Here is a 25,437-nt window from a genome sequence, read left to right on the forward strand (position 1 = left end):
CCGCCACTTCCTGAGTCGGAGATGCTGGGGGCGGTTTCCTGGAAGCACAGAATTTGCAGCTTTTCTCATTCTGACACCCAAAGCCAACTTCACAATTCTTCCCTGCACATTTCTAGTTTAGAAAGGTCAGCGGCAGAGAGTCCTCAGGAGGCTGCACCTGCACGGCCTGGAGAGCTCCCGGTGCTGGCGGCTCTCTCGGCCACATTTTCCAAGTTCATGTTAATCAGGAGGGACAAATTTCCCTCCTGCAAACTGGAAAACCCCGTTCCCCGTCAGGGCATTCAGATGTGGAGTAAGCTGGGCTCTCGTGGTGATGTCTTCAGGAGAAACATCCTCATCAACAGGACAACTGGACCCATCCTCACCCGAGCCCTCTGCTGGTCTGGGAGGATTCGGTCCTTTCATGGACCCTGTCCCAGCCCAGACTTCCTCACTGACGCTGCAGGAGGTCAGCCAGGCAGGAAGCGTAGGGGGTCTTTCTCTCCACTGTCCATCCGGAGACGGCGCGCGGGGCCACACGCAGCAGCTTGGGGACCCTCCTGGGACAGGGGCTGTGCCTACGTGGCCTCGCTCTTTTGTGTTCCCTTTAACAAGCCTGTCTGCGGAGCAGAGCTGAGGAAGAAAGTCCCGCCTTTCAGTCCTAGATCATCAGGCTGAGAAACTCCAAGAGCCAGGGCAGCAGAATATCCCAGCTTTGCTCGGATAACAGAGATAACAGCCAGACGCTGCGGGTACCCCCTCCGTGGGGTGTAAGCAGATGAGGGCCCTCAAATTCACTGCTCACTCACTCCACAAATAATGTGCCTACCCTGTGCCGGTGAGGGTGGCTTGGGCAGCCCTTTCTGGAGTTTGGGAAAAGTGATTGGCAGTTGTCAAATCATGGCCCATGGGCCAACCCAGGCCCTGTTTTTGGTTTTGTAAATAAAGTTTTACTGGAACACGACCAACCTGTTAGTTGACACATTGCCTGAGGCTGATTTCACACCACAGCGACAGAAGCTGTATGGCCACAATGCCTTTCCCACCTGGCCCTTCACAGAAAAGGTTTGCTGACCCCAGAGTAAGATTGAAGACTGTCTACAAGGGGCAATGTGGGGGCGGCAGAAGCACAAGGCATTACAGAAGCCTGCAGAGCACAACACAAACCCACTCCCTCTCTCGGGGGCCTTCAATCCTGACGACCTTCAAAGAGGAATCTCTGGATGGTCCTCACGCCTCCAGCACACCCTGAAGCCCCTGCCCCACTGGCCTGGGAAACAAATCAAGGGCAGCCTCTGTTCTCTCGCCTTATGCTTTTCTCTACAGTCAGCTTCTAACCTGACAAACGATCCCAGTGATCAAACTGTGGTTTGGTATACAATCTCCTTCGGGGATGAACAGTGTGGCGATTCCTCAAAGGCCTAGAGGCAGAACTCCCATTTGACCCACAATCCCATTGCTGAGTATACACCCAAAGGAATAGAAGTCATTCTCTTACAAAGACACACGCATGTGTATGTTCACTGCAGCACTATTCACAACAGCAAAGACATGGACTCAACCCCAAATGCCCATCAATGGTAGGCCGGACAAAGCAAATGTGGCACATACACACCATGGAATGCTATATGTGCCACAGAAAGGAACGAGATCATGTCCTTTGCAGGGACACGGATGGAGTTGGAAGCCATCATCCTCAGCAAACTAAAGTGGGAACAGAAACCCAAATAACACATGTTCTCACTTCTAAGTGGGAGCTGAATGATGTGAACACACAGACACAGGGAGGGGAACAACCCACACTGGGGCCTGTGGGAGGGGAGGGGCATAAGGAGAGTATCAGGAAGAATAGCTAAAGGATGCTGGGCTTAATACCTAGGTGATGGGTTGACAGGGGCAGCAAACCACCATGGCACACGTTTACCTAGGTAACCAACCTGCATATCCTATACATGTGCCCCCAAACTTAAAATAAAAGTTGAAAAAAAATTGAATTGCTTTGAGGAGAATTTTAAGTCAATGACAACACAAGCAATGGCCGGAGGCAGCAAATCCCAGCCCTGAGGATGGCGAGGTGGGTGTAGCATGGGGGCCACGGCACTGCCATTGGCATAGTCTCTGGCGTCCGTGGTGGGCGGGAGGTTGCCCAGTGGGCCCAGGAAATGTGGGCCTGGGAAGCTCCCCCAGGATGGGGTTCCAACTCCTGGTGGCTTCCTTCAAGCTCTGAACTGCATTTCACAGGAAAATCTGCAGCCCAGCCTGGCCCTCAAGGGGTATGGGTGGCCAAGGAGAGTTGAACCCCGAAAGGGGAGGATGCAGCAGAGGCTGGGTGCTGAGGTGGGAGGGCCGGCTCTGTGCAGAGAGGGCAGGTGATATGTTTGCAATCAGGTGATACCTTGGCTGGGGTATGGAGGCACACTGCATTCACTCACACCAGAGTTTCTGCTATAAATAACCAGTCATTTTGACTGCTCCCTGGCGGGGTCCCCTGGTGGCCAAGGTTAGGGATACAAAGAATTGGGGGGACCATGCCTGGTGGCTGCTTTCTTCCTCCCATCTCTGCATTCCAAATGCACAGCCCAGCCTTCTGCATTGAAAGGAATGAGAAAACACTAAACAGCACGAAGACTGAGAATGGCCCCTTAAGCACACTCTGGGGACCCTCATTTCCAAAGGGTGGTGTGAGCCTTTTCCACAACGGTTGGGAATTATTTAATGGAATTCTCGCCATCCTTTTATCAAATTATTGCTCAGATTAGGCTGCAATTTTCTTCAAAGGGAAGCAGAAATTGCTCGTTGATAGCCTTGATTATAGAGACACAAATTTGTAAAATAAATTCTTTCTGCGGTAAAAGCAATCTCCGGTGGCCTTGGGAACTCGGGGACCAAGACCTTGGAGACGGGCCATGGCACGGCCCACGCTGGCCTCGGCGCAGTGATCGTCATGGCAGACACGCCACCATCCCATCATCCGGGATCTTAGTCATCCATGGAAACAAATGTGATCAGACCAAAGAAAGGGGTCAGAGGTCAAAGGCCACGATCCACACCCCTGCCCACTGCTTCCACACACATAGTAGCCATTTGAAAGTAACCAAGAGAGAAATCACCCTGACTCACAAAGTCCCATCCACCTAGGACGCAGCTTCCCCATCTAAATTTTTCATTGCCCTGTGTAAGGCTAATCTCATTACAGAAAGGTTGTGAAATCGCGACCTTCTTAGACACCAAATGCAGAACCGCCCCTGGCTTTGGGATGCCGGGAGAAGAGCCTCACGCTAACACCGAGACCCCCGTGCCAACGGGCGGGGTCTGCACTCACCCTCACGAGCTGCTGCGGGAAGGGCCCGCGCGAGTTCTCGGGCACGTTGATGGGCGGGATGACCCAGTCCCGTTTGCGCCGCCTCAGCCCGTCGGCGTTCTGGTGCCGGGGCCACGGCAGTAGGGTGTCCTTCGGAGGCGGAGAGGGGTCCAGAGCCACGATCTTCTTTCCCTTCTGTGGCTTTATTTGGAAAAGGGAGAGAAGAAACAAAGAAGTCCAGTTAGGTTTTGCACAGAGGAAAAGGGTGTTTGCTAAGATGATCTGTACTGCCCGAGACTGAGAGGGAAGGCGGGTAAGGCTGGGACAAGGAGCTAAGTGGGAAAAGGAGTTAAGCGGAAAGGCGGGTAACCCTGGGACAAGGAGCTAAGTGGGAAGGGTGGGATAACACTGGAAAAGGAACTAAGTTAGGGAAAAAAAATCAAGTAAGACCCCCATCAATATGATGAGACAGATTACAAAATTAAATGCGGGAAAAATAAACCATAAAAAAAGAAGAAAATATAGTTGACAATGTCACCAATAGTGTAGACAGGGCTTTTGACGCCCACCCAAAACAATGCAAGAGATGACAAAAGACTAATATGTTTTCCCACAAAACTTCTTTTCATGAAAACAGACCCAAGAGGCAATGGACACATTTGGAAAACATGATTTACCACAATTTGATACGAGGTTAATAGTCACTACATAAAGCACTCTTAGAAAGCAGGAAGAAAATAAAATGGAATCTTGTTTCCAAACAAGAAAAGGACATGAATAGATAATTCACAGCAAAACAAATATAAACAATCAATAAACCTATGACAACTGTCCACATCTCCCAGTAATCAAATAATGCATATCAAAGTAATACATCCTTTTTACCTGTCAGATTGACAAGGCTGAGCGAAATGAATTTGCAACACTGGGGGTGTGCAGTGAGTCAGTGGGTGGAGGCTGATGGCTGAGGGTGTGGGATTTGGCCTTAGACCCACACCTGTGTGGATGTGTCGAAGCTCATGTGACGTGGGGACCAAGTCCCTTCATCTCTCACAATCCTGGGATCTTCTCTTACGGAGGGGAGATGGTAGCAATGGCCCTGAGTTTAGGCACTGCTATGGGAATGACATCAGATGACAATGAGAAAATGCCCAGCCCATGCTTAGCACAGGGCTCAGGCTGTCAGGACGGTCACTGACGCAGCTCCTGCTGCTGGGGTCCCGCGGTCACTCAGCACAGCCCTCTGCCTCCCGGTGGCCAGTGATTATCAAGAGCCTCAAAAAGGAAGGTCCCTTTTGACCCAATAACTACACAGCTGGAAATCCGTCCCCAGGAAACTCTAGGTGGACCAAACTCCTTGTAGACAGATGTTTACTGGGGATGTTTTTGAACAACTAAAAATACCAGAGCACAAATCTGAATGTCTGTCAGTGAATTCCAAATGCATTACACTGTGTTCATGTCTTGGAATATTATAGCCATTAAAAGTTACTCTTTTAAGACTGACATAAAGAAATGTCCATAAAATATTAGTAAGTGGAGAAATAGCACCAAAGCATACATACAGCATCAACCACAACTGCATTTTTTCTTCTCTTTTTCTTTCTTCTTTCTTTTTTTTTTTTTTGAGATGGAGTCTCACTGGGTCACCCAGGCTGGAGTGCAGTGGCACAATATTGGCTCACTGCAACCTTTGCCTCCCGGGTTTAAGTGACTCTCCTGCCTCAGCTTCTCGAGTAGCTGGGATTACAGGAGCCAGCCACCACATCTGGCGAATTTTTGTATTTTTAATAGGGATGGGGTTTTGCCATGTTGGCCATGCTGGTCTCAAACTCCAGACCTCTGGTGATCCACCCGTGTTGGCCTTCCAAAGTGCTGTGGGATTACAGGCGTGAGCCACCATGCCCAGCTTCAACTGCGTTTTTTTAAAGGATAGAAAAAGAGGCTGGGTGCAGTGGCTCACACCTGTAATCCCAGCACTTTGGGAGGCCGAGGCAGCTGGATCACCCGAGGTCAGGAGTTCAAGACCAGCCTGGCCAACATGGTGAAACCCCATCTCTACTAAAAATATAAAATTAGCCAGGTGTGGTGGTGTGCGCCTGTAATCCCAGTTACTTGGGAGGCTGACACAGGAGAATCACTTGAACCTGGGAGGTGGAGGTTGCAGTGAGCCGAGATTGTGCCATTGCATTCCAGCCTAGGGAAAAAAAGCGAAACTCTGTCTCAAAAAAAAAAAAAAGAAAGAAAGAAAAAAATGTAAGAAAATACATGAAAATGCACACACTGGTTTTCTCTGGTCACCACAGAGTTCTGTTATTGTATTTTACTTCCTTCCTTTTACCTTTCTGTGTTTTCTAAACGTGACAGTGCACGTGACTCCCATGGCTGACAGTGCCAACAGAACTTCACGCATACATGTGGCGTCCATGCGTCTGCAGCGTCGGGTCCAGTGCAGGTTGCCCACATGGCATGCCTTGCCACAGCCTTCGTGGCTGATGCTCATTTCATCTGAACTGCAGAGGCACTAGGATATGAGAGTTCACACGGCAGAGAATAGACCTTGCACCAGGGCAGCCCAAGGCAGGGAGGACAAAGCTGGCTGGGAGGTGTCTGACCACAGGCTGCCCCGCCGTGCCTGGCGGGGGTCCCCACCACCGTTTGCCTCAATTAATAAAACCCAGGAGGCTTCCATGGGGGCACTCCCAGCCTTCCTTAGAAAGGAGCCATGTGAGGTGCAAACATGGAGACCCAGGGGTCTCGACTCCAGCCCCTCATGATGACAGGGGGCGGGGGCTTTTCTAGGCTCCTCAGGGGACTTTGAAGAACTTCAAGGACAGTCCTAATTGCACATTTTCCCCGGAACCCAGAGCACAGACAACTGGACTCCATGGTTTCCTCGCCCAGACCAGTAGCCGCTGCCTCACAGGTACTGAATGTCCGATGAGCATGAGAGCAGGACTCTGCATCTGGCCCTTCCACTGAAGATATCTCACTTGTCCTCCAAGACCAAGCCCCAGACAGATGGCACCTCCCTGGGAGCCTGGTCTTTACCTTGTGGATACCACAATTTAGGTTAATAAGCTCTAAGCTTTGATGAGAAAGACCAGATTAATCCCACTGCTCAAAGTGGCTTGAATGACGTCAACACAGCCAACACGAACAATGATAGTAGCTGTGGTGTGCACTCAGGTTCCAGGCTCCAGGCCTAATGCTGTTCCATGCAGTCTCCCCCTGAATCCTCCCTCTCACCACTTCAGCGGGGAGCACCGTCATTCCCACTTTCCTACCATGCAAGGCCAAAGGCACTCGTGAAGCCCACGCAGCCCGTTCAGCTGAGGTGGGATTCAGATGCCAGGAGTGTGACCCCAAGGCCAGAGCACCTGGAAGTGCCACCCCTCCCTTCTGTGGTCTCTGCTTGTGAAGTCAAATCCCATTTGCCGGACCTCAGGAAGGTCCCGGACTGGGCAGAAATCGATCTTCCCATGGAAAAGATAGGGAACCAGGGGAAAAGGGGGTCTGAGTGATGTTTCCTGCACCCACCCGGGCTGTGCTCTGTAAATCCCAGGCTGGGGAGAAACAGGTCTGAGGTCCCAGGCTGGTCCCAGGAGCAGCAGCTCAGCACCCTGGGGAGCTCATTAGGAATGCAGGTTCCTAGGTCTCATCTAAGACTTAACAACTCTGGGGTGGGGCCGCCAACCACACCTGAGATGTGCTGCAGGTAGAGAACAGGGGGTCTCCCAGCCCAAAGGCAACCAGGGATCCACCTCTGGAGAAGGGTGGTGGAGCATTATTTTTGTTCCTGAGCAGGTCTGCATGAGGGAGGAGAGCCTGGACGGATCGCTCCCAGATGAGGGCGAGGGGAGCTCTGGCATAGCTGCTAGGAGGGGCCTTCTGGCCGTCTGCAGCTCCCCACATCTCCCAGCGGGAGACCGAGGCGGAGACTGGCTGGTCTCTCCCACCTGGTGCTGCTTCAGAACCGGTAGCGGCTCACCAGGGCCCTCTGAATCTCTAACTCTGAGTTTTAAAGGGTTTTCATGCAGCCGTTTTAAAAAAAAATCCTTCATTTTCATTTGCTTAGGATGAGCTTGCAATGACGTTAATTTCCCTAGTGTTGTTTAAATAAATTGCACATGTTTGCTACTATTTTAAAGCTGTGAGACAAATGTAATAACAAAATCTGGTGAAAATCAATGCCAGACCTGCACGGGCTTCTGCCTGGAAGATGCACCCCGCTTCCCTGGAAGGAAATGTCAGCCACAATCAGCACTCACCCTGGTCGAACAAGCATGTTCTTTTGAACACGCAGCCATCTTGGGCCCATTCAGAAGACATCACATAAACACTGACGCATAATTATACTCATTAAAAATAATGCTTCCAGTTATGCTTAAAAATATTTTCCAACAGATGACACCTGCTGATTTTCCCTGGTGCATGTCTTTCTTCTGTATTTCTGAGTGAATGAAGACTGAGCATTGGGTAATGACTTAAAGGTGACCTTGGCCCGGCGTGGCGGCTCACGCCTGTAATCCCAGCACTTTGGGAGGCCGAGGCGGGCAGATGATGAGGTCAGGAGATCGAGACCACCCTGGCTAACAAGGTGAAACCCCGTCTCTACTAAAAATACAAAAAAAAATTAGCCGGGTGTGGTGGCGGGCACCTGTAGTCCCAGCTACTCGGGAGGCTGAGGCAGGAGAATGGCGTGAACCCAGGGGGCAGAGCTTGCAGTGAGCCGAGACTGCACCACTGCACTCTAGCCTGGGGGGACAGAGCCAGACTCTGTCTCAAAAAAAAAAAAAAAAAAAAGAAAATGACCTCTACTCCACCATTACTGGAAACTAGATAATACACATGTGCACATGTGTATACAGGTGCTATGCACACATGTATGCATGCATGTACGCACATGCACATACAGATATATATGAATGCACACGTCAAGTATGCACAGATGTATAGGTGTATGACTACATGTACACACATGCACAAATGCATGTGTATGAATACGTGTTTATGCCTTCTACACATACACAGGTATGCATATGCTTATGTGTGTTTGTGTATCTGTGTGTGTGTATAGAGCACATCACAACTTTCTCAAAACCAACAGCTCAGCAGCAAGATATCTTGGCCATGCCCACTCCCTGCATGCTGACAGTTTAGCTCAAGCTAGAAGTCCTGTAACTAGGAGGGTCCAGGAGGGTCCTGGTGGCTGAGCTGGTCTTTGAGGTCCAACCAAGCTAGTTCCTGCAGATCTGCAGAATCAGGCGCACCAAGGAAGCCGCCCACCCTCGCTTCCATCCACTCACTGACACCTGCGAAGCTATGTAAGGGGGTGGCTTCCCGGAGCTGCCAGCAGCCTGCAGGATGGCTCCCCAAGGATGTTTCATCGAGCCCTGCTTGGCAGGATGGGATCTGGGCTATGGTCCGACACTCATCTCCCATGAGTGTTTCCGGGCCTGGAAACTGGCCCTGTCGCCCATGCAGAGGCCAGCCGCCCTGGGCTGCAGTGTCCCATACCCCCCAGTTTCCCTCCTGCGCTCCCTCCTCTTCCTCATGCCTTTGACTCTGCCCTGCTTCAGCCCCACTGGGCTCCCTGATGCACTCTCAGCTCCCTCAAAGCCCTGCCTACAGGGCAGTGGGCAGGAACGCCCCAAAGCACCCACTCTGGCCTCCAGCTTGTAGGGGCTCAGCTCACCTGCCAGGTGCTAGGGACCGGACATCCACCTCCACCGTCCCCAGGCCCTGCTCCCGTCCCCTCTCTGCCTGGGCGCCTCCTCCTCATGCCAGGCTCAACCTACAGCACCTCCCCTGGTGGGCCACACTCCACATTGCAGGGAACACCTGCTCTGGTGCAACCCTGGACCCAGTACTGCCCTGGGGGCTGTGCGCATTTTCCTAGTCCCACATGTTAGGGAAGTACCACAACCCCGGCGGGGGGGGCCCAGCAGAGCCCTGATAGCCACTCACTTTCTATGCAGCAAACTCAGTGGACAAACTTAAGTCACTGTATCCACACACAGTTACTGATGTCACCCTCGAGCCAGGAGACGACAGAGCAAATGGCCCTCAGCCTGTCCCCTGCATGCTCATACGGGCGGGGAGGTGCAGCCATGACCTCAGGGACGCCTTCCCAAGTCCTGCACGGGCCCTGGCCCCGCCCACGTGACTTCCCAGGCACAGTCTCATTTAGTCCTCAGGGCAGCCCACAGAGGACACCAAGCACAAGGGGTGAAGTCCCGCTCAAGCTTGGATGGCCAGGACTGGAGCCCAAGCTGTCCGACCTGCAGCCCACCATCCTGATGGGACCATCCCACCACCTCCCATGGGGCCCATGATTAGCGCAGAGTCAGAATCAGGCAGGAGGTTCAAACTGGCACCAAGTCACACAGAATCAGTCCACTGGGGAGATGGGGACAGAAATACTCATGGTGGGTATTATACCTCGGTCAGGGCACTGAAGGGTGAATAGGAGTTTGCCAGGCAGGATGGGCCGGGAAGCGGGCACACACAGTGCCACAGGACAGTGTGGATGCCTCAGAGACCAGGCAGACACTGCCATGATTTGGGGCCTGGAAGGAAAGCAGGGTGGGGGCGTCCCAGGCTCTGAGGTTAACAGCTGCGTGGAGCATAGGTTTGCTCTCTACTGCCCAAGTCAGGATTTATTTCATCCCTGACCTCAGTCCCTCATCTGTGAAACAGGGTGATCAGGAAGCTCCCCTGCCAGGTGTGGGGTGAATGTGGTACTGTCTAGGGAGCATTGACAGACATGGGGACCTTCAGCCCTGCTCTCGGAAGAAACCTGAGAAGGGGCAGAGCTGGGGGTGGAGCTCCTAAAAGCTGGGCAGGACTTCCAGAGGGCAGAGGAGGAGAGGGCAAGGCTCCTGCAGCCTGGAGGCTGGGTCGAGGGGGGCCTGGGATGAGCTCTGAGTGCTCAGGAGCTAGGGCTGGAGGGCAGGCGAGCTCGGGGTGTCCCATAACCCTTATATCCCAGGAAGGGAAACTGAGGCCCAGAGCAGTGGAAGAATTTGTCCAAATTGCCTGGCTAGGGAGAGCTGGGGCCAAGTGCTGCAGGAGACTGAGGGTGGGGTGGGGAGGGTCAGGGACTGCTCTGGTGAGGGCACCGTGAGCAAGGTGGGCTCCTGGATCCAGCCCGAGGGGCCTGCCAGGGAGGGAAGTGTGGGCCCAGGCTCCTTCCTGGATGACCTAGTAGGGTCCTAGAGAACCCAGGGCTGGGCCCAGCATCCACAGCCCCTCTACTGCACTCATGCTTTCCTCCTGGGAGCCAATCCCAGAGGCGTGGGGGTGGGCTGAGGGACCAGTCGGCCAATCAGAGTCTGGCATTCCACCTGGCCAGGTGACTGCTCCAGGGAAGGCAGGTGACCCCAGCAGGGGACTTTCCTGGGGCTGCTGGAAGGAGTGGGCTCTCCTCCCTGGATGAGGGTTCGAGATGGGACGGTGGGAGCCCTGCCAGTCTCCTTGCCCCCACAGGCACTTGGGGCTTTGGGCCTGGCCTCCAGGCCGCCCGGATTAGCCCCTACCTCCCCCTTCCTGACCCCTGGCCCCAGTCTTGCTGTTCCTGAAACGCGCCACGCCCAGGCTGGTCCCTACCAGGACAGGCTCCTCAGAGTCTGTTCACACTCGGCCTCCTTGGCCTGGACAGCAACCTGGAGACACCATACTCCTCCTCCTCCTCTTCCCTGCTTCCTTACCCCCTACAGCTGCTCCGCTGCAGCTGAGCTAAGAGCCTGGCCTGTCTGTTTACAGATGGCATCTGTGAGCCCCGCACCTTTGGCTTCGTGGCTTCTGCTACCTTTCCTGGGACAGACCCCAGGGCGAGTTGCTGGTCTCAGTATCACATGCAGCCATTGGCCGGCTGGGGATGGCGGTCCACGGGTTGAACAGACCCCAGGGGTGGAGAGAGTCTGCAGCCCAGGGCATCATCAGAGCCCGGAGCAGTATGCCCCAGATGCCTGGTAAATGGTGCCACCACTCCCGTCTCTTGCTTACATGACGCTGTGGGAGGTCCACCCTTGGGTCCCTCTGAGCCCTGAGCAGCCAGGAGTGGCAGCAGATGAGCTTGTCCAGGGCCCCAGGTTTCAGGGTCAGAGCCCACCTGCCCAGCACTGAGTGAGGACAGGGTGTGGGAGCCTGAGGCCCCCAGGGATGTGTCTATAAGGTACAGGTGACTCTAAACCTGCCTGCTTCTTAATCAGCTTTTATTTACAAAGCGCTTCTCATTTTAGATCGCCTTGCCCCACTGAGCCCTAATCAACTGTGCTTCCTGTCAAACGCATTCTGCTGATTCTACTCTAAGACGGTGATTTACGGAGGCAGTGGCAGCGGGAACCCCCGGGCACGGGTCCTAGTGCTGGGCCCTGTGACCTGCATGAGGCTTCCACTCTCTCTGGGCCTCGGCTTCTCTGTTGATGGGAGGGGCCGGGTGAGCTCTGTGCTCTGGAGCTACCCGGACGCCTGGGGTGTGGGCAGCAGTGGGGGTGGGAGTGATGTCAGAAGCCGACGGCTGGGGCACCTGGGGGAGCAGAAGCTTCACTTCACATCTGGGGAAGAAGGTGCCGCAAAACTGCCACTGATGGGGCGATGTGCGACAAAGCCCCATGTGTAAGTGGAGCTCGGCTTCTTAGAGATAAAATGACAGACTGGGCTCCAGTGGGCTGCTCAGGGGGCCCTGCGCGGAAGGTGTGTTCCCACTCCACCCATGGCTCCAGAGGTCTGGGTGGTCTCATGGTCTTTCGGATGAACTCCTTTCTGGCCCTGGGGTCTCTCTGTGCAGAGGCTTCCTGGACCGATCTCAAATGCAGGCGTCCCCTCTCTTCCCAGAGATACGGTGACCAATCCCTTACACTCAAGAATACATCAATTGTGATTCAGGGGAAGTGATGAGAGGTAAATGAGCTCAAGAGGACAAAAGGAAGGCACGCAGACAAAGACAGCTTCCGTTCCACTGGAAGTCCGTGGCCCCGGGTTCACGGGCAAGGTGCATGCTGAGAAAACCACATTAGCCCCCATGTCCACACCTGCACCCTGTGGTGGCCTGTGCTCTCCCCAGGGCTCGATTCTGCCCTGCTGGCTTCTCGGGGCCACAACATTTTATTTTCTTAAGCTCCTGGCAGCCCCGCTCCCCGCCTGGGTCTTGCTCTCCCTGTAAGAGAAGTGCTGTCTGTGTGATGAGGCTGTAACTGGCTGTGACTGCGAGGTGAGGTCTCCAGGGAAAGCTCAGTATCAGCAGAAAGCGGGTCATCTCCCTCCCCTCATCACTCGCAAGTGAGAGACGAGGAATGCAGAACTGACCTGGGGCAGAGGCTTTACGTGATCATCTTTTTCTGTTTTTTGAAAAAGGAAACAACGTGTCAAGGAAAGAATATAATCACACGCGTCTCCCAAGCTATCTGCAAAAAGTTATCATTTGTTGTACCTTTTATTCTCGAATCCACGCATCTGTTAGGAGCCTGGAATTATGAAGCGCCAAGGAGGAACCACGGCTTTTAAGTGAAAGGACGTATGCTAAAACACTCAGAGGCGAAGCCACATGGGGGAGGGCCAGCCACCAAGACCAGGCTTCAATCCGGAAACTCCCAGAGCACTTCCACGGAAGAAGAGGGTCTTTCCCACAGGCGTGGTCTGGCCGGGGCCTGTGAGCTGGTTTGCAGCTGGATGGTGATCAACCATTTTAACATTTCCTTGTGGTAGAAATGCAGATGGCGGGTCCCACTCCAGACCTTCTGGATGCATCGCATGAGGCTGTCTGCAGGGTGGATGAGCTCCCTGGGCATCCTGAACTGAACGCCTGCTCTGCAGTGCCGTAGCCATCGCGTGGAAATGCCTCCCAGGGGCACAGACGCCAGAGAAGGCCTCTTGAATAGATGGGCCGAGATGGGGTGGGCCTGATCGAAGCCCCAGCGTGGTGCAGATGGAACAGGGGAGCGGGGCCTGGGTTCCCTGAGCATGGGTTATTAGTTGTGGGGGGCCTGATGCTCCTGCCAAGTTCAGTGAGGAAGAGCGAGCATCCCCTGTTCTAGTCGAAGTCACCACCCTCAAGAGACAGCATGAACGTGGAAATTGCTTCACATTTCCTGACACCAGATCCGTAGTACGTTTCTAAGGGAAGCCGGCAGCCCCGGCCTTTGGCGATGGGTCACAGATGGCGGTGGTGGCATCCCTCACTTGTCATCCCCCCCAGCGGCCAGGTCTTGCACTGACCCTGCTGGACACGTCCTTAGCATCTGAAGTTCTCAGATGTTGAGAACAATTGTTGAGAAAATGGCATGGGCACAAGTGCACCTGATTCAACAAAAGCAACTTATGGGAATGTTCTCAAATCAGTTTCTGGTGGCACATGACCTCTAGAGGTCACTGTACCGGCTGTTGCCACAGTCAAGGTGCTCCATGTCAGCTTGTTGGGGTGCACCTGCCCCCCTCCTGGAAAGGTGTAACTGCTGGCTTTCATTATCCAAGAAAAAGCGACTCTTTGGGGAGGTCCCCACGCCACCGGATTTCTCTGATAGGCAGCATAGCCCCGTGAACCTGAAATGCTGAGACACAAGGCTTCTGTAGCCGCAGAGCTTGGAGGTCTGATTTGCATAAGCAAATAAACCAGACCCAGTGTCAAGGAACCGAGAGAGGACACAGAGGGGATCGTGCTTCTTCACTTCCCTGATTTTGCTGCCTCTCCTTATCTTCCAGGCTGGACAGAGTGCAGCGAGAGCCATTCCACTGAGGAAGAGAGGAATATTTAACAACCCCGAGCTGGGGATTCTGCTGGCTCCCCTCCACACACCCCTGTGAGCCATGTGGGGGAAAACAGAGCCCTCCTTTTCTGTGAAGATAAAAATAGAGGTGGCAAATGTCTCCAGAAGTAGAAATCTGGGTGAACAGTAGGTACTGAAGATGGTTTTTGGTGTGAATGAGAAAGCTGATTATCATGGGAGAATTGAGCTCAGGGAGCAGAACTTTATTTACATACCAGATGCTGGCCAGTCCTGCTGTGTGGTCATGTCAGGCATAAGACGCATCTAATTTGTGGATTTCATTTTGTTTCCAACATGCCTCATGACTGTGTAGAATGGCGATGGGCACAGAACAGATCTCGGAGGTGCCACTAGAGAGTGCCTATGAAACGGTCTTACTCTGACCTGGGGAGGTCCACCACCTGCGGACTGGGTGGCCCAGGGAAACAGGGCAGGGGAGCTCCTGCCCCCTGGCCTTTCCCCACAGCAGAGCCAGGTGGGCCCTGGGGCAGCCTTGAAGCTGGACTGGCTGCAAAGGCAAAGTATTGCAGCTCTTCCCTGCGCCCAGTCCTCTAATATGGCCCTGCTGTGCAGAACCGCCTACTGCGTAGGGCTGTCGGCATGGCTGAACGGCACGGCTTACGAGGTTGCTCCATGCACGGGAGCTTCCTGTGAGAGGAAAGGTGCTCTGTCTGGGAATGCAAGGAGAAGAGCACCCTCAGGATGGAAGGTTCTGGGAGCTCTGAAACCCTATGTAGGTCTCGGAGCCCTGCTGAGGCCACAGCATCTTCTGCACGTTACTCACTAACAAAATCAGCGCTCACCCCTCCGTGCGCTGCAGTCCCAGCCACCCAGCACCTCTGTCCCCAAAGCCACCGGTCTTTGACATCGTCTAGCCTCAGACTCCTGGGTGCTGGCAGCTTCTCATGCGGCAGTGACCACAGACCCATGGCACCATCTCACAGTGCATTTTCGGCTCCTGTTTTGCTGAATGCGCTAATGTTTGGGTAAATATGTGGCCGACCCCCGCCACACACACACCACATCTTAGTCTAGTGCTCCAAGACGATCGATTGCACAGGAGTCTATCGTGGAAATGAAACATCTGGGGAAGGACCGACCGTGCCTGCATTATGGACGAACATTGCTCTGTTGGAACAGGGAGGATACGATTTCTTCCCCAAATATCAAGGCTATTTATGGCTCTTTTCAATCTCTCTGATTCGCAGTCTTCCTGTTCTCATTGCCTCCTTATAGCTTTGGGTTAAATATGCTTCAAAAGGAAATAATGTGGCCCCCCTCCCCTAAATGTCAAACCTAGTATGGATATTTACTGAGGATAATTAGATTTCTTTTAAAAAGGGGGCCCTAAAACCTACACAGTTCATTCCTCTACCTCCTATTTCCTTTTCAGTGTACCTTTGAGAAAGGGTCCATTTTGCTTCCCCGAAAACATGTATATTTAAAATATTTAACTAGGATATTGTCTGCAGCCGTCTAGCTGGTTTCCATGGCAGCTAAGGATGGACGGAATAAAATGGTATTTAACAAACACAAACTAAAACAACGGAACGATATCTACATTCTTTCACAAATAGAATATGCGAGCCATTCTAAGTCAGCGTTTGCATGAGTTTCGTTCCGAAAAGGCACTTACTGGATTTGTTTTCTTACATCAATGACACCAGTGGGGGCCGAACGCACTCTCCCTGCCCCGCGAGTAGCACCAAATTTCTTACTTCTGTTCTCTCATGAGAAGGGGAGATCATTTTGAAAATTCCCATAGAAATAATACAAAGAAAGGTTTCCTGAACACAGTTGGGCGGCTGTTTCTTCACTGTGCCCATTTGGAAGGAAAGTCTCAGCAGGAAGGCTCCTGGCTTGCTGCTAAGGTGTCAGCGCACCACAGTGCACCACAGTCTCGGCTCAGTGCCCCCAGGATGGAGGAGGGGCAGGGAGCCAGCACCTTCATTTTTACCCAGGGAGGTTCCATGACTTGCCCAGTGTCATACCGCTGTCCTCTGGAGGCCGGTTGGAAATCAGGCCATGGCTCCCGGAGCCTGGGCTCTCAGCCCTAACCATTCCTCCTCTCATAGGACACAGAGGATGGAGGGTCACCCAGCACGCTGCAGTCCTGGGACCTCTCTCCACCTGCGCCTGTGGGCAAAGCCGGTGCCTGGGCTGTGACCTCTGAGGGTCTGGGCTGTCCTGGGGGTGAGAGTTTAGACTTGGTTCTTTAGGCAACTTGGAACAATTACCACCACCCTGTGGAGGGGTTTCGTGTTGTTCCTAATCAGTGTCACCAACCACGTTTCTCTGGATGAAGATCTCAAAGCTGCCCACCCCCTTCCCCGACCCTTCAGCCTTGCCTCCCACCAAAAGTGAAGATACAGAAGGAGGAGGAATTTGTGGCTGACAAGAGAGCATGTGTGTTCTGATGTCAGCCTCTTTGAGGGTGTTGATAAGCACTTCCATCTAGCAGAAGAACGGAGGTTCCAGAATGTTCTGGTACAAAGAGGTCTGGACGAGCCACCAAGCTTGTGACCTTGGTCCTGGGCGGGCTGCACCCCTGGCTTTAGACCAGGTTTCTTGACCTCAGCATTCCTAACACTTTGGGCTGAATCATTCTCTGTTTTGGGGCGTCCTGGGTACCGCAGGATGCTGAGCAGCACACCAGGCCTCCACCCCCTCCATGCTACGAGCAACCCCCACCGAGGTGACAACCACAGGTGCCTCGGGTCTCGCCAGATGCCCTGGCTGAGAACAACTTGCTCTAGAGATTCAGGAAAATTACGTTTAGTTAGAAACACCTTAAACAAAATTACCCTCCAGTTTACAGAAAAATATATTCATAGTAAAAAGAATTAAATTAAATTAGCAAGTTAAGGGAAAATGTATTACTTTTTTCCGGAGTCGTTAGTCGTGGAACTGAATGAAATCGTTCATATTTTGTCAATTAGTGAGAAAGATGGTTGGTGCCATCAGCGTGTGTGACTCGGGAAGGCTTTGGTGAGGACCACGGTAAAGGCTCCAACCGCAGCCCTGGCGCCCAGACCCTCAGTGATGTGTCCTCTGAAGAGCCCCCTGGGGACCTCCGGCTTCATGGATCTGTCATCCACCGCGTGGTGCCATGCGCCCGAGGGATGGGCTCCGGCCACATCACAAGATCAGGCACCTGCATTTCAGTCTCACAGACACCCCTGTTCTTGCTGGGAATCTTTCTGCCGCACACAAAAGACTGTGTCCGTGACCCCTTTCTCACTGTTTTCACAAAATCCTTCTCTAGAACCACAGAGGATTTTATTTTTAACCAAATATTAAATGAGAACCCTGGCCTTGGAGCGAAACACAAACGTGGTGGTCTGAGAAGTCTGCCTTCAGTTTTACTTTCATCACCTGCAGAGGGCAGCGCTGGCCCCTCACACCTCTGCTTGGGGGGCTCTGAACAGGCTCCCCAAAGTGTGCACATGTGTGTATGTGATGTGCACCCATGTACACACCCACGCACACGTGCACACTCACATACAATGTGTACACCCATGCGCGCACACACATGCACACTCACACACCAGCTCTAGTCGACAGCTAACAGCCCAGGTAGAACTTATTTGTGCTAGAAGCTGAGACACTGGAGGGCCTGTGTGCCCATCTCCGCACCCGCTCATGTGCCCTCCCAGCTCCCAGCCTGCACAGGCCTGCGGGGGAGGCAGGCAGGTGGGCTCGTCCCCCATCAGGAGGCCAAGGCTTGGACTGACTGACCCAGACAGACCTGGAACTGGGGTGGTGGTCACGGCTCGGGGGACCGTCACTGTACATGGGACACGGTGCCACGTGCAGTCCTGAGGTCATGCCCCCAGGACAACTTCACAGACCTCATGGTCCTTACTTTGCAGATGGATCAGAGACGTCCTTGGCTGGGAGGTGGGCAGAGGCAGATTCACCCCGGGGCTCTCTCTCAGTGCCCCTCTGCCCCTAACTCCTCGTGGCAATTCTGGGAAAGCCCTTGAGCCTCTGATTGCATCAGGACAGATGGCAAATGAATCAACCACGTAGAACATACAGCCTCATCCATGGCACCACAATACGGGCAGGGCCCAGGGCCCGAGGCAGAGCACGCATCCCACAGAGGTGCACTGAGTAATTACACCGTGACCGGGGCTGGCCTGGCTCGGCTCTTTGCGTCTGCTGTTCCCTCTGTCTGGAACACTCCTCCCATGGGAATTTTTTCACGGCTGGCTTCTTCCCACACATCACGTCTCAACTTGGATGTCAACATCCTGCACCCCTGGATGAAACAGCACCTTTACCCTCTGTCCGCTGTCCCGGGGCTGGGTACCCCTCACCTGATTCTGAATGTTTCTGCACAGCATTTGCTAGACTGAACCTGCCACATAGACACCTGGCCTCCCTGCCCCGAGAGAAGGTAAGCTCAGTGAGGGTGGGGGCCACGTTGCAGCGTCCTCCGTCGTGTCCCCAGGTCTCAGACGGAGCTGCCACACAGCAGTGCCGGGATAAGTGAATGCCCAGCATCCCTCCTGGAGTGAACAAAGACAGTGACTTCCAGATCTTTCCAGCCCATGGGACTCCAAGGTCCTCAAAGACATGACTGCCACTCAGGTCCAGCCCTGTGGCCACGCCTCTGGGGTAGAAGGCGACACAGAGTCTGTACCATTCATTCTTCCCTCCACGGCTCACGTGACCAGAGCCTCCCCGCCGGCATGGCCCACTTTTATCCCTGACGCCCTCCACACGGCAGCCAGACTCTTCACCAAGCCACCCCCCAGGTCACCATGGGCTCATCCCCTTCCGATCTTTTTGGGACAGTGCCCCTGGCAGCGTCTGCACTGAGGTCTGCCCTTCTCCCACCAGGACCGGCCTGGGGAAAATGACCAATAACTCAGCATATTTTGCTCCCTAGGGGGGTTTCCCTGCTGGCCCTGGGGAGTCCGGGGTCGTACCGGTAGCTGACTGCCCCTGGGGCGCTGGGCACCCCTCCATGTACAAGTGAAGGACTGGCCCAGGTGTCGTCAAGGCCGTTTGCAGTCTGAAAACCCTGGCTAAGTTTGAACTTCTCAGCTCTGAAAGAAGCAAGACCTATTCCAATAGTCACTCCCATCCTTCACGCCCATGAAGAGTTACAAGCTGCAGTTCCTTTGGGGTGCATTTCACGGCCATGAAACCTAATCCTGATGGCCCATCATCCCCGAAACTCGAGTCCCCTGGAGGGGAGGGGTATGTTCTGATGTGGAGAAACACGCGTGGTGACACCAACACACACTCCGCCCAATGCAGAGGCCATGGAATCTGTGCCTGAGCAGCCAGACCTCTGCTGGCGACAGTGTCTGAACTTGCAGGAGCGTGGAGGTTATTCACACTCATTAAAATAGCTCGTCATCTTCAAACAAAGCCAGGAGGTGGACAGGTTGTCTACAAGTTTGCCAACGGCACTGTTGCTGTTTGTTTATTCCAGAATTGCTGTTTTTCAGTTCCGTTGAGGGCCGCCTTTTGGAGAAGGATTAAACAAACCACTATTTTCTGGAGATGTGAGCTTCAAACTTGGACCCACACCTCAGGACCTTCTAGTTGCTTTCCCAAGGCCTGCCTTCTGCAGAAACAGCTCACATGGACAGCCCTGGGGGGACTGTCCCCTCACTGCCCTGATGCCCCGTGGCCCCCTTCAGTTAAAGTTCTCCAATGCTCAGGTGTCCAGGTTCAGACACCAGCCAGCCCTGAGGAACTCATGGAGGAATGCAGTCTTCGGATGCTTCCCCGCAATGCCAGCCTCACTTACGAGGCCTCTGCTCTCAGGGTGAAGGGCAAGAAGTGATTCATATCCAGGCTACTCCAGGAGATCGGGGGAGGGACCAGGGGATGGGGGAGGGACCAGGGGATGAGGGAGGGACCAGGGGATGGGGTAATGGGCCAGGGGGATGGGGGGATGGGCCTGGGAGATGAAGGGTATGGACCATGTGAGTAGTGGGAGACAGGGCTGTGCAGGAGAGAGTTCACCTTGGTCTAGGCCTCTCCTGGGCTCCCTGAGCCAGTGGGCATGCCCACGGCCCCTGCTTCAGCCTTTGCACGAGCTCTACAGTGACACACCTGACATTTGCTAACAGCTGCCTGTGGGCCCCCACCTCCACAGCTCAGCAACCCCCTCTCCTTCTGTGACAGCCCCACAGCCCCCAGCATACAAATGCAGATCGGAGGCAAGGAGAAGCCGAGCCCCTGGCCGGGATTAGAGGAGCTCGGGTGCAGGCCCAGGATGCAGACTCCAGACGTCCTGCTGTGAGCTTTTGCACCACAGCCCAGGGGGTGCGTTCGTGCTATCGAAGCCCATGCCTCCTCCACGTGCTCCCAGGCTGTCTGTGATTCATCAGAATGTGCAGAGGAGAAGGCGTGAGAGCTCGGCCCACTGCGGACACAGTGGCGCAGCCTGCCCTGTTGTGGGAACGTGAGCATGGGGGGCACGGGCTGGGCATGGTGAACGCCCCAAGTGAGCCTGGGGTGATGCAGCCGGGCGGCCGTATCCAACCCTGTGAAGTGCTGGGTCCTGAGCTACTGACCATACACAGAACCCTTTTTCAGACTGAGTTTGGTATCAGTGTGAGTGTGCGACACCCATGCATGTGTTCACATAGCCGCATGTGTGTACTGTGTGGAGTGTGTGTACATGGATATGTGTGCTGTGTGTGGTGTATATATGTGCATGGTGTGTGTGGTGTGTAGTGTGTGCAGTGTATGTGGTATGTGCATGTGATTCACGTGTGTGGTGTGAAATGCACTGTGTGGTGTATATGATGTGCATGGCACATGTGACATGCTCTGTGTGCATGGCACGTGGGGCATGTGTGTGGGTGTGTGCAGCGTGCACTGTGTATATGGTGTGTGTGTGGTGTGTATGGGGTGTGTGTGTGTGTGTGACGTGCACTGTGTTGGTGTATGTGTGGTGTGTCACTTGCACCGTGTGTATGGTGTGTGTGTGGCATGCATTATGTGTGTGGTATTACAAGGCAGTGTGTGTGTGGTGTGCACTGTGTGTGGGGCGTGTGTGTGTGGTACGTGTGGTATTGATATGGTTTGGCTGTGTCCCCACCCAAATCTCATCTTGCATTGTATCTCCCAGAATTCTCACGTGTTGTGGGAGGGACCCAGGGGGAGGTAACTGAATCATGGGGCTGGTCTTTCCCGTGCTGTTCTCGTGATAGTGAATAAGTCTCACGAGATCTGATGGGTTTATCAGGGATTTTCATTTTGCTTCTTCCTCATTTTCTCTTGCTGCTGTAATGTAGGAAATGCCTTTCACCTCCTGCCATAATTCTGAGGCCTCCCAGCCACACGGAACTGTAAGTCCAAGTAAATCTCTTTTCCTTCCCAGTCTCAAGTATGTCTTTGTCAGTAGTGAAAACAGACTAATACAGGCACGCACTCTGTGTGTGGTGTGTGCAGGGTGTATGTGTGGTGTGTGTGGAGTGCACTGTGTGGTGTGTGTGGGGTATGTGCGTGTGGTGTGTGGCGTGCATCCATCGTGTGTGTGGTGTGTGGCGTGCACTGTGTGTGTGGTGTGCACCGTGTGTGTGTGGTGTATGTAGTGTGTTCAGGGTGCATGTGTGTGGTATGTGTGGCATGCACTGTGTGGTTTGCATAGTGTGTGCAGGGCGTGTGTGTGTGGTGTGTGTAGTGTGTGCAGGGTGCATGTGTGTGTGGGTGTGTGGTATGTGTGGCATGCACTGTGTGGGGTGTATAGTGTGTGTGGGGTGTGTGTGTGGTTTGTGTGCCGTGCACCGTGTGTGTGGTGTTCTAGGCAGTGTGCCTGTACCTGCTGTGTGCTGCTGCTGCCCTTCGAGTGCACCCGTTCCTCATCCCTCCTCTCCCCAGGGACACCTCAAGCCCTGTGGAGCCCTCAGTGGGCAGGGGGACAGTGGGGACAATGGAAGGGCCTGGGCAGCAGCAGAGGGACCTGGGGGCTGCCGTGGGCGGGGACTTGTCCTCACCAGCCCTGGAGAGAATGACTGCATCAAGAGGATTCAGGGGTATCTGGAGCCCTGAGCAGGAGCCCTGGGCAGGACCCTTGGCTGGGGACACTCCTCCTTGCCTTCGGGGGTGCCTTGGGGTCTGACTGCACTCTGCCTTCTGAGTCTCTGCCTCGGCTGGAAGGCTCTGGTCCACAAGCCGGCGGGCTGAGACAGAGATTTATTCCCTTACAGCTCTGGAGGCTAGAAGTCCAAGATCAAGATGTCCCAGCGCTGGTCCCTGGGAGGCTGTGCCAGAGAATGTGCTCTGGGCGTCTCTCCCGGCTCCTGGCGGCGCCACAATCTTCCCTGATCTTGGCTTTCGAAGGCATCCCCCAGCTCTCTGCCTCACCTTCACAGGACTTCTCCCTGTGCCTGTCTGTCCAGGCTTCCCCTTCTATAAGGACACAGTCCTATCGGATCAGGGCGCACCCTAATTACCTCTTCTTCACTAATTACATCGGCAAACCCCCTATTTCCAAGTTAAGTCATGTTCTGAGGTTAGGATTTCAATACTTGAATTTTAGGGGACATAGTTCAGCCCAAGGGACCTGGGGGGACAGAAACACCCAGAAAAGGCCACAGGTCAGCGCCTGGGCCCGCCTGACTCGGGGACATTGCTTGGCCAAGTTTATCCTCATAAATGCTGACATGTGCTAGAAGACACAATATTGGTTTCATAAACAACAGTATTTTTTTTTTTTTTTGCAAACGATACCCACAGGTCCTATTGCCACTTTCCAGCACTGCAGCAGCTATAGTCAGATGACAACTGGGTGAGAACTTGGTCTCGAGTGTTTCCTGTGAGGCCGGAATATTGCTCTGATTCCTCAGGGGCAACTCAGCACTCCAGTGGGAAATATGGGACCTCATTTGCATTTCCTAATTGAATTGCTATCAGCTTTCCTGCAAGACTGCACCAAAGAACAGTTCTTCCAGATTCCAGCACTGCCTGCATTGCCCACAGAAAGGCTGCTTTTAAATAGTTGCTAAGACAGGGGGACAAAAGAAGGAGAAAAGTTGCCAAATTGTTATGGTTCATCTAACTGTAAAGCTGTCAGTTTTACCCAACTCCACAGAGTCGCTAAAATAACGGACGGAGGATGCTGCACTTGAAGAAACCTCTACATAAGAGAAATGAAATTTACAGAACCAGGAAATTAGGGGTCCCCGTGTGCCTGCCCTGGCAGAATTTGCTTCCAGGCTCCTCTCAATAAACACTGCCCTGGGGCCCCTAGCACTCTGTAAACTGATGCTTTGAAGGAGTTCATTTGTTTCTCCAGAAACCTCCCCCAGCAGAACTCTTGCTCACCATGTGTCCCCATCAGAACTCCTGCTCACCACGTGCCCCCATCAGAACTCCCACCTTCTCCAAACACAGTCAGATAGCCCTCTACATGCATTTGTTTAAAAAATATTAAATTGTGAGTGATAGTATAAGCATCACAGAGTACAGAGGAGCATCAGCTACATAAATGATGGCAGAATGAGCACCTGTCTTGCCACAAGGCTCCCTCCAACCCCCTGGTGAACCCCAGCATGGCTTCCTGCTGCTCCCGAAGGGAATCCTCAACCGACTGTAACTGTGCACCTCAGTGTCACCCGAATTTGGATTTCCTGGGAGTGTGGTCACTAGGCTGGCACGCGTTCCTGCTGCCTGGGACCTGCCTGGTCTCCTTCCTTGGTCTGTTTGTGAGATTTGCTGGCTTTGTTGCTTCTAGCTGTAGTTTGTTCACCTTTATTACTGTATAATATTCCACTTTGGGGGCCCACTGCAATTTATTGACCCATTCCAATGGCGAAGGCATGTGTGTCCTTTCCAGCTTTTGGTGATTATGTGTAAGGCTTCTCTCAACGTCCTGTACAGAGTTCCTGGTATTACCTGCCTGTACTGCTATGGGGCATACACCAAAAACGAGGCATATATATATATATTGGACTTTCACAGTAATTCTGAATTGCTGTCTGAAGTGTTTGTACCATTGTACACTCCCATCAAGAGTATATGAAAAGGCCAGGCAGGGTGGCTCACACGTGTAATCCCAGCACTTTGGGGTGGGAGGACTGCTTGAGCCCAGGAGTATGAGACCAACCTGGGCAACATGGTGAGAACTTGTCTCTACAAAAAGTTTAAAACCAACCAACCCACCAACCAACCAACCAGGGGTGATGATGCATGTAGTCCCAGCTACTGAGAGGCTGAGGTAGGAGGATTGCTCGTGCCCAGGAGTTTGAGACCGCAGTAAGCTAAGAGGGTGCCACTGCACTCCAGCTTGGGCAACAGAGTGAGATCCTATCTCAAAATAAAAACAAACAAGTGAAAAACAGTATTTGAAAATTCCACTTGCTCCAGATTCTCACCAATACTTGGTAGTACAAGTCTTTCCAGTTTTTGCCATTCTGACTGCCCTGCTGAGGTTGAGCCGGTTTTATTTATTTATTTTTTTGAGACAGAGTCTTGTTTTGTCACTTAGACTGGAGTACAGTGCCATGATCTTGGCTCACTGCAACCTCTGCTTCCCTCGTTCAAGTGATTCTCCTGCCTTAGCCTCCCCAGTAGCTGGGACTACAGGCGCCTGCCACCACACTTGGCTAATTTTTGTATTTTTAGGAGAGATGGGGTTTCACCATGTTGGCCAGGCTGGTGTTGAACTCCTGACCTCAAGTGATCCTCCTGCCTTGGCTTCCCAAAGTGTTGAGATTACAGGGGTGAGCCACCCTACCCAGCCTCTGTCTTACATTTATCCACCATGACGCACTGCTGTCTGGTGATCAGCCTGTTTAAGCCTCTCATCCATCTTCTGTCTGTCTGTAGGTAGTGATCTGAGGTTCTCTACATGTTCTGGGTGTAAGTCCTCGGTTTGTAACTGAGTGCTGCAAATGTCCTTTCCCAGGCTCTGCCTTATTGTCTCATTTTTAAGATATATATTTTGATGATCAGAAGTTCCTTTTTTTTTTTTTTTTTGGACAGTCTTTTGCTCTGTTGCCCAGGCTGGAGTGCAGTGGCATGATCTCGGCTAACTGCAGCCTCCACCTCCCGGGCTCAAGCAATTCTCCTGTTTCAGCCTCCCGAGTAGCTGGGATTACAGGCGTGCACCACCATGCCTAGCTAATTTTTGTATTTTTAGTGGAGACAGGGTTTCACCATGTTGGCCAAGCTGGTCTCGAACTCCTGACCTTGGGTGATCTGCACACCTTGGCCTCCCAAAGTGCTGGGATTACAGGCATAAGCCACTGCGCCTAGCAGAAGTCCTTATTTTTAATAAAGTCCAGAGATCATTCTTTCCCGTTTCATGCTTCACGTGCCATGTGCGAGGAAGCTTTCCACACCCCGGGGTCACATCACTCCCAGCTGCATTGCCTTGCCTTTCATGTTTAGATTTTCCGTCCACCTCAAATG

At 53.2% G+C, this 25,437-nt stretch overlaps 1 protein-coding gene across 3 annotated transcripts in view; it reads right to left on the minus strand.

Moving 5' to 3' along the window:
* Nucleotides 1-25,437, minus strand: part of CDH4 (cadherin 4) — a 676,597-nt gene that overhangs the window by 154,884 nt on the left and 496,276 nt on the right. For all 3 annotated transcript variants that reach the window (XM_025399162.1, XM_025399163.1, XM_025399164.1), the window contains one exon: nt 3,302-3,481. In XM_025399162.1, coding sequence (XP_025254947.1) covers nt 3,302-3,481 — 180 coding nt within the window. The remainder of the gene's footprint in view (nt 1-3,301; nt 3,482-25,437) is intronic.

Source organism: Theropithecus gelada, chromosome 10 (genome assembly GCF_003255815.1).
Source record: "Theropithecus gelada isolate Dixy chromosome 10, Tgel_1.0, whole genome shotgun sequence".
Lineage (NCBI taxonomy): Eukaryota > Metazoa > Chordata > Mammalia > Primates > Cercopithecidae > Theropithecus > Theropithecus gelada.